General features: G+C 43.8%; 1 protein-coding gene across 2 annotated transcripts; it reads right to left on the reverse strand.

Moving 5' to 3' along the window:
• Positions 1-427: 427 nt before the first annotated feature.
• On the reverse strand, positions 428-9,183 carry GJA3 (gap junction protein alpha 3). Of its 2 annotated transcripts, none has more exons than XM_082335982.1 (2): positions 9,112-9,183; positions 428-2,085 (listed from the first exon to the last, which is right to left on the reverse strand). In XM_082335982.1, the coding sequence occupies exon 2, from the start codon at positions 2,066-2,068 to the stop codon at positions 533-535; it is 1,536 nt and encodes a 511-aa protein (XP_082192108.1). In that variant the 5' UTR covers positions 2,069-2,085; positions 9,112-9,183; the 3' UTR covers positions 428-532. The 2 variants fall into 2 exon arrangements, with proteins under 2 accessions (XP_082192108.1, XP_082192109.1); XM_082335983.1 differs by lacking the exon at positions 9,112-9,183 and adding an exon at positions 7,499-7,554.
• Positions 9,184-9,711: the final 528 nt, after the last annotated feature.

A 9,711-nucleotide genomic window follows, 5' to 3' on the forward strand; every position in this document is an offset into this window, starting at 1 on the left:
TTGGTCCATAGAGATGACAGGTGCCAATAGGCAATATGCCACCCTGATGTTTGCCATAGGGCTACGTAAGATTCAAGAGGAAGAAAATAAGTCATCGCATCCACTCATGTAGAGCTTATGTGGAAAAGTGTGGAAGTGAAGGCAAGGGCAAGAGGGAGATGACGGCCAGGCACATGGGCACTAGGGATATTAACATTTTTCTCAGATGAAAGTCAGCCTCAGGGCACACGACCAGCTACCATCACCACCTGTTACCTGTGCAGGCCTCCCCTATGGCTGCCCTTGGGAGATCTGCCATGGACACGAAGGAAAGCGGGACTGGTCCCCTGGTCCACGGGCTGCGCTTCGGCCACCCCTGACCTATTAGAAAATGTTGATATTGTTCCCCACTACAACTCACAGAGTGCAAAAACAGCAAGCGTCAAAGTTTGAAACCCAGGCCTTCCCACCCACGCCAGGCCTGGCCTCCCCGGGCAGCTCCCCTGCCCACTCTGCCTTCCATCACCTGCTCCTCTGAGCAGAGGCGACCGCACTACACGGCCAGGTCGTCTGACCTGGCTCTGCAGCTGCTTGACTTACTGGCCCTGCTCAAGCGCCGTGTGTCTACGAGCAGCGGTGGCTCATGCATCTCCACGGTGGTGCAGGCAGCTGAGATGGGCCGTTCCTCCGACAGCTCCTCCTCACCCTCCACATCCCACTTGCTGCCGCTTGCCCCGCTCAGGCTGGTGCTGCTGCCGCTGTTGGCCGCAGCAATGGGCGGCCCAGCTGGGGGTGGGAGTAGCTGCTCCAGTGGCTCTTCCTGCTCGGGAAGGGGATGGCGGACGCTGCTGGGGGTAGAGGTGCTGGCTGAGCTGGAGGGCACCTTCCCCTGCTGCTCAGCTGCCATGTTGACCCAGTTCTGCTCGGCCGCCAGGGCACGGCTGTTGCTGTTGAAGTAGTTGATGGTGGCTGGCGTGGGCGTGGGGATGGGGGTCGGGATGGTGACGGGAGTGGAGATGGGAGTGGGAGTCACAGCACGGCGCCTCTCCTCAGGAACTGGTGGAGCAGCAGGGTAGCTGGCCATGGAGGCCGTGTTGGAGGGGGGCCGTGGTCTTGGAGCAGCCGCAGCATAGTACGGTGCCATGGTCACCGGGGCCAGCAGCGGTGTGACAGCACGGGTGTCAGGCAGAACAGGGGGGGGCGCGGCAGTCGTTACCACCACGGGTGGTGATGGCGGTGGCAGGGCAACAGGTTTGGGCTCCCCTGTTACCATGACCGGTGTCATTGTTGCAACAGGCATCTCAAGGCTGTACCGGCTTGTCATGCCCTGCTTAAGCTTCTTCCACCCCAAGTGATATATCTCAAGCATGTTCAGCAGCAGGGAGACAGAGGCCACCACCAACATGAAGATGATGAAGATGGTCTTCTCAGTGGGCCTTGAGATGAAGCAGTCCACAGTGTGTGGGCAAGGTGAGCGGCTGCACTGGTAGACTGGCTTTAGCTCAAAGCCATATAGGAAGTACTGGCCCACAATGAAGCCCACCTCAAACAGTGTCTTGAAAATTATGTTGAAGACGTAGGTACGGAGCAGGGCACCCCCCATACGGATTCTACCACGTTCATCACGGATCGGGAGCTTCTCCTTCCCCTTTTTGCCAAGAGGATCCTTGATGTTATTGCTGCCCCCTCCACCACCGCTGCCAGAGGCTGCTGCTCCTGGGTAGTTGCTGTCTTTGACGCTTCCCTTCTTTTTCAGCTCTTCTTTCTCTTTCCTTTTCTCCTCCATGCGTACAATGTGCAGCACATGGCCCAAGTAGATGAGGGTTGGAGTGGAGACAAAAATGATCTGCAGCACCCAGAAGCGGATGTGAGAAATGGGGAAGGCTTTGTCATAGCACACATTTTCGCAACCAGGTTGCTGAGTGTTGCATGTAAAGTCCGACTGCTCGTCTCCCCAGACCTCCTCAGCAGCAGCCCCCAGCACCAGTATCCTGAAGATAAACAGTACCGTCAGCCAAACCTTGCCAATAACCGTGGAGTGCTCCTGCGCATTCTCTAACAGTCTCCCCAGAAAGCTCCAGTCACCCATTGTTTCAGATTTCTAACCTACAATAAGAACATTAGAGCAATTAGAGCAACGTTAAAAAAAAATCTTATAATTACACAATGGCAGGGCAGAACAGACTGATCCTCAACAAATGACATTTCTTAAGTGCACTTCCTTTTGCAGATTATTGCACACCTATGTTAAGAATTACATAACCCTGTGACCATGCAGCCATGAATTTGGTGAGCACAGAAGTGGGATGCTTAGTACTTTCACCTAGCCCACACAGGTTTAAGTGTCTATACACAATGACAGTCAAGAAAGATTCATAACCAGAATTTCTACAAGATTTAAGTATTTAAAAACCATCATTTCTCTGTTTCCTCCACCTGAGATGCCTCTAACTGTTCTTGCCTATTTTTAGAAAAGAACAGATGGAAATTGGTTCAATTAACAGCATATTCCTACTATTAATGTGACTGCACTTGTATCAGAGTGTGATACAAACTTTGCCTAAATTTAATCATTTTATTGTTATCGGGACTTATTTACTCCAGCATTCAGGAGGTTAGTAATGTCCCAGGTCTCTGCTATTTTCATACTGTACAAACACAGAAAAATAATTACGCAAAACCTATGGAATTTACAGTTTAATTTTGGAATGTGTATACCAACAAGAAGCATGTTCTCAAAGCCTAGTGGTGTTTGAGTTTGTTTATTTCTAAAAAGAGAGAATTATTTGAATAACTTGAAATATTGGAAAGAATGGGAAATTCTGAGAGGAATGGTGGAAATGTTTCTATGCCATTTCCCTGCCAGTTGGTGTTACTGAACCACGTGTACTGCAGCATTAATTAAAAACAAAACAAAACAAAACAAAAAACTCAAGGGCACTTCAGCAACTGTGCACAGAGATTTTCTTGGAAAAATAAAATTATATCCTATGACCTTACTTCTGTGATAAATAACTGGTATATATTCGCAGTACTTTCCACCAATTCATGTATGATGGGCTTCCCATGTCCAGTTCTAGGCAGTGACATAAATTCTGATTTGGAAAGGCTTAAAATACAAGCGTTTTTTTAAGATCAGATTCCTCACAAGCTGCCTTCAATTGAGAAACAAGCTATTATCCGCTTGTATCACTTCTGTTATCCTTGGCCTGTTCCTAATTGGAATATATGCAAGAATATTGGAATATATGTAAGAAGTACATTTCATTCTCCTAATGAACACACTTCTATATTTTATATGTCAACTTTCAACTGAAAACAAAATACAAAACTTTACTTTCAGCTAATTTCAACACTTTCAGAAACACTTAGATCATAATTATATTTCAGGTATAACAATTTGCATGCAAAAAAAAAAACCAAAACACTATCAGAAAAGCCTGATTATTCTCTTGTTTAAAAAATTCAGAATATTTTATAAATATAACTGAGTTACACTTTACTCTTTTTATTTTTATACTTATAGTTCTTGTCTAAATACCCATGTGTCTGACAATTCCCAAGAAGAAAAGGCATTCATCATTACAGGCAGGAATTTACCACTGAGAAAATGTACTGTTCTTGGTATTATATTTACTGTGATTTCCAACAATGATGTCAGTTTTTCCAGAGGAAGCATTTCCAAAGTCTGTACTGAACTTCTTTCAGGCTTTTAGTTAAGGTAATGAAAGAAATTTAAAGTTCTTTCAGGTACTTTTTTTATAACTTGATTTTAATATGAGGCAATGAAATACCTGTAACTGCAGAATAGTATACTTTCACACAAAAGCAACAACACACCCATTAGTATTTTGCATTTTTGTAAATCCTGGAATACTAATTCACTTTTTATCCCCACAAAGTTAATTCAACAAAAACTCCCCCTAAAAAAAAAAAAAAAAAGTTCTTTGATATTCTACAAAAACACATTCCCTTTAATATAATTGAATTATTTTTCCAGCATAGCACAATAAACTGTAAATGACGATATTAACAATGAAATACCAATTTTGTGTAGTAACGTCCCTGGTCCTTAAACAATTTTTAATCATTTTTTTAAAATAAATTCAGGGGTTTTTTTAAGGTGTTTTTTCCCCCCTCTTAAAATAGTAACCCAAAACTGAATACATTTTGTTAGAATACTTCATTTTTATAATCCCAATTTAATATGTTTATATGATTTTAAAAGTTAATCCTCAATCTTAATTTTATGAGGTTTACAATATTTTGGATGGTGAAGTAATTTTAATCTTGAGAAGTATTAATTTTTCAGGGAATAATGAATTAATTTTGTATCTTTTTTAATCAAAACCATTTGAAGATATACTCAGTTTAGTTCCATCTTTCGACAGAACTAAGCTGTTGTTTGGGAATGTTCTCATTTTGAGTAGTAAAGATTGTTATGTAGGAACAGCAAAATTAATAATGTGATATCTGATGGATTAAAGAAGTTTAGCATAACCTTAAATCCAGTATTTCATTCCTCTGCTATCCTTTCCATTATTCTGTGCCTCTCAGTTCAGTTCTCTCTGCCTCACGCTTCGTTTTCTATCCAGATAAAGCAAAATAGGCAGCTCAGATAATAAGTAGTCAAAGTTACAGTTTGTTCTTTTGTTGCTAATATTTGTAATAGAAAGTGTACTAATCAGCAAAAGTTAGCACAATAAGTGTTTTCTTTAATTCATTAATTATGGTCCATTTTCAGCATGGCTGTCATTACCCTTGCTTCCAATGGCACAGAGGCCGCACACTTGTTCTTCATAAAGACAGATATTACCTTCTATTGTTTCAAAAAATGAAGTCAATCTGCCCTCATGAAAAATTATAACCCCTGTACTCTAAGGTGAACAGAGCTGGCAATCTTTTTTCCCCTCCTACTGAGATCAACAGGTGATGTTGACTACAATGAAAGTAGGTCTTTCTTATGCTTTTCTGAAGAATTATCTAGTGATTACCTGAAGAAGAAAAATAACAATCTGTAAAAAGTAAAGGAAAGATGACAAATAATAGCATCTAATTTATTCTCAACCATCCTCCATTCACTAATACTACTGAAGATGTTTTTTTCTTTTTACTACAGGCCAACAATTCCCAAGCTGAGATAATTCAGGACACCAAAGACATGACACAATGCATTTCTCAAAGGATACACTTAAAAAAGCTATTCTAAGGCTTACATTAACTAAAAGATTTATTTCTGTATATCAGAGTCTGAAAATTTTTCCTGTACACAAAGTGTTTAAGCAGTGAGCAGATGCTTCACAGCATCTTAACTATACATAGGTAAAAACCTTAGTGTTCATTTTAGTATGAACTGCAGCAATCATTGCCTTCACTACAGATATGTATTACTCATAATACATGAATAGAGAAAGGACATAATTTCCAAGGGCAATGCAAAGATACATATCTCCACTGGCTGGAGGGTTCTCAGAAATCCAGGTCCCATCTTTCTTCAATGTCAATACATTCTCCAGTGACTAATTCTTAAAGCCAACGTAACTCATCCAAAAATCACACCAACAATTTTAAAGGGGTGCCTCGATACAAATAAGGATTAAATAACATCAAACAAAACCAGAGGGCTCACAGAATATTTGAGTTGTCACCATTAAGTTCAACAATAAAATACCTAAATCTAAATTTGAACAGCCACAACTCAATATTTTAGCTGAGAACAATTCCAAGCTTGCTTTTGTAGTACTGCATAAAGTTCAGCTGCGCAGTACTACTTTCAGCGCTGCTGAAATACAGAGCGAGGCAATTGTTAAACCCTAATCTTACACACGGATTGTGAAGGGAGACATTTTTTCTTTCTGTGCTTGGAAAAAACACAGATTAAGAAATGAAGAATTAAGAAATGAAACTACTCCCAGTGTAAAACTGGCTTGAAATGCACATCAATGTTAGTGATAACCCTTATCTTTATCCGTATTTCATGACATTCATGCAGAAATACCCACTAGGGAATGACAGAGAATCTGTCTCAGAAAGCAATCCATTTCAATGGTATGAAAAGCAAGGACTTCACAAACCTTGGTATCATTTAATAAGAACTGGGAGTTGTATATTGTTTGTGTCACTTTGAAAATCATTCCTCTGAGACAAATATTGAAAAAAGGGCAGTTCATAAAAACTGGCATGGCATTCTGTTTAAGAATCAATGTTGCATCATTAATTACTAAGTTTAGTACATGCACAAATACACTTTGTGGATGATGTGTGTATGGTTGTGTGTGGGGGGGTGTGTGTGTGACAAAGAGAACAAGCAAGAGAGAGAATAAATTTTAAAAGCTGTGATGTCATATACATCATCTGGCATCTATAAACTTGCCAGTTATTATTTCTGTTTCTGATGACGTCACCAAAGAGGTTCCTCACTATGTATCAAGTGTATGAAATATGATATTTTAATTATTTATCATTTTCATAGAATAGTTTTATTTGTAATTTTACTCATACATGTATATGTTTGAGTGTTTATATGCACACATAGACACACATAAATAACTACACAGCTATGTTACATAAATTACCAGATTATGACACCTGGTATATTTATGATTTTATTATACTGGTATATCTAAAAAATGTCCCTTAGCAATTATTTAGAAACCTAACATGTCCTTGTCGGAATACAATTTCTTAAATTCAGTCCACAATTCCTTTCATTTCTTGTGACAGTCTAAAATCTTGGGATTTACGTTTCTATCTTCAAAATTATATAGATTTTACAAACCAGTATGAGAAGAAAAATGCTGTTAAAAGAGAAAACAACTTGCAATATTTCCTTTGTTTTTACACTAAACAATCAGGCATCCCCATTACTACCAGGTTTTTAACTCTGCTAATTTAAATCCTATAAAAGTAGTCACCCTGCACAAAGTCTGCAGTGTGACCATGTCATTCCAGACAAACTGGCAGATATGGAGGGGCACAATGAGCTACTATAATTTCCAGTGAAACCTAACGGTATTTGGTCATGTACATATATATAAAACACAATGGTTGAGGTTTCATAATTCTCTTTATAAACTTGTTTAAATGAGGACTTGAAAAATACCTTCCTTCTTGCTCACTGTGTCATACTTTCAGACACATCTATTATCACTTTCATTGTATTTCAAACACTTGTTAAAAATTAAACCTTTAGATGACCTTGTTATTACCTTAAACTTACTTTACTGCTATGGAGCCTATTCCTTAAATCCCAGGCAAAACTCTTGACTTCTTGACTTCAGTTGACCTCTGAATGAAAGTTTGGCCTGAGTAAAGGAAAAGCGCAAGGAGCGCGGGGCTGAGCCCAGCAGGAGAGCTACACCTCACCTGTTAAATGCCTCTGTTCCCTGGTGTAACAAACCCTTGCTGTGATTCACTACTCGCAGGAGAAAAACCAGAACAAAAAGTAATCCCTTTTTCCCCCAGAAGACTCAAATGCCATCTTAGAGCTCTATGTTGGAATTAAAAGACAGTGACTTACCAATAAAACTCTGAAAGGTGTGAAGGGTGTGGAGCTACCAGGGGACTATGGAATAGCCGTCAAACACGAGGGCAACAGTCCCTACATCCCGAGTGAGTGAAGCATGAATGAGACAGATCTGTCAGGTGCCCACATACGATCGGCCACACGGATCTAAAAACTGCACAGTAAGGAGTGTCCCGCCCCCTGCCCCAGACATACAAAGGAAGGACAAGCCTTTCTGGCGTTCAAAGACTCGAGACCCTTTTTCACTGCAAAGCAGCAGCTACCCCGACAGACAGGTATCAGTCTGAGGGGGCTTCAGGCAAGGTACGGTAACTGCAAGGGAGATGTGCTATACACCCTGTCCAAACTTCTTAAAAGTACATTTTTGTCTTACGGAAACCATTTCAATCTTTTTCTTGTTTAATTCTAAAATGTTTCCATAGGATTTTCCCTTTTCCCTTTAAGGGAAATTTAAAGGGAAACTCTAGTAGCTCTGGCTACTCAGTTCAATTCCTTCTTCATATCTATGCCAGTGTCTTAAAGACCTAATGCACACTCAGGATTCCTAATAACATCCTAGGCTGATGTGATTTCTTCAGTGAGTCAAGGGATGAACCCAAATACTTTCCTGATACTCTTTTTGCCTACAGGAAAAAAAAAAAAAAAAACAACCAAAAAAAACCAACAAATGAAACAGCTTTTCTTGCTTATCACATTGGCAAACTTTTGCCTAATCAAGTTATAAATATCTTCCAAAGAATTCCAAAGAATATTTATTCACCTCAAATACTTTGTATCCCTTATGAGTCCTAAGTGAACAAGTGAGTAACTGGCACGTTTTGGTAACTCTCAGACCAAAAGATGTGACCAGAGTGAGGTTAAAGCCCGGTCAATGCAAGGCGGCCACCTCGCTGTTTTCCCCACTATCAGGAGGAAGTGTTTGTACAGGCCAGGTAACTCGGAGCTCACCTCAAGAAACCCCAGAACCATCTTGGGTTACACTCGTGAACTTCGTCATTCTGTGTGGCACCACTTAGAAGGGTGAAACCAATTCTGGCTCTGCTTTATATTTAGGATTTAACTTTACTCCCAGTGTAAAACTGGCTTGAAATGCACATCAATGCTAGTGATAACCCTTAAGGAAGAAATCACATGCCCCTACACACGCACGCTTGGGTGGGCGACGGCCGCAACACTCCTGGGCACAAATGATGTGTGATGCTTCCCCCTCCACTGCATTTTCTGAGGTATTTTGTGAGGTCTGGACACTCTTCCCTGCCACGCCAGGCTCAGTTAGCAGTCCCACTGCGAGCGCCGCGGCCGGCAGCCGGCTCCCCCCGCGGGGCAGAACACCAGCGTCGCTCAGGGAGGCGCTCACAGCAGGGATGCCCATCCCGCTGCTCCTCCCCGGCACGATGCGCAGAGCGCGGCCTCGCCCTGCCCTTCCCTGGCGCCCAGCCCCGGGCCGAGGGGCCCGGCAAACGGGCAGGGGCCCCCCGCCTCCCGCCCCCAGCGCAGGCTCCGCGTCTGCCCGCCGCCACGTCCCCGCGGCGGAGCCCCCTCCCCGGGCTGCGGGCCCTGCCTGAAGCCGTGTGCCGAGCGGCGCGGCCCAGGGTCGCGCTACTTACGCTTTGCGGGAGCAAGGCTATTTTAAGTAGCAAAAGCTTTACTCGTTCAGGAGAGTCCGGACCGTGTTGGCACATAGCTCATTCAACTGGGGGGAAAGGAAGCCCCCAAGCGCTGCTCGGGCTAATGGCAAAAAGCGGCGGAGCGGGGGGCGGCGGCGGGGCGGGACGCGCCGGGAGGCCGGTGCCCAGCGCCCTACCTGCTGCCTCGGCTGGCAACGCGCCCCTCGGGCGGCCGGCTGCCCACGGCCCGCGGGTGCAGGGCACCTCTGACGGCCGCCCCCGTAGGCGACGGCCGCCCCCGTAGGCACCGGGCGCCCGTCCCTCCCTCCCCCCCTCCCTCCCCCGGCCCGCCTCCCGCGGCGGGCAGCGCCGCCGGCTGCACAGGCAGCCCCTTCCGAGGGGCTGCGGGCAGGGCTGGTAGCCTCCTCTCCTCAGCCGGGAAGCTGCGAGGGGAGCGGCCGGGGCGTTTGCCCTTCCCTCCCTGGCTTTTAAAACGTTGTCACTGTGCAGGTAACCCATCCTCCTTCGCCAGCCAGGGTGGGATCTCCTGAGAAATACACAGCGTCCTCCTCCGAGAGGATAAAAGCCTCCCCGCCGGGG

The sequence above is a fragment of the Platalea leucorodia genome (assembly GCF_965183815.1).
Source record: "Platalea leucorodia genome assembly, chromosome: 2".
Classification (NCBI taxonomy): Eukaryota; Metazoa; Chordata; class Aves; order Pelecaniformes; family Threskiornithidae; genus Platalea; species Platalea leucorodia.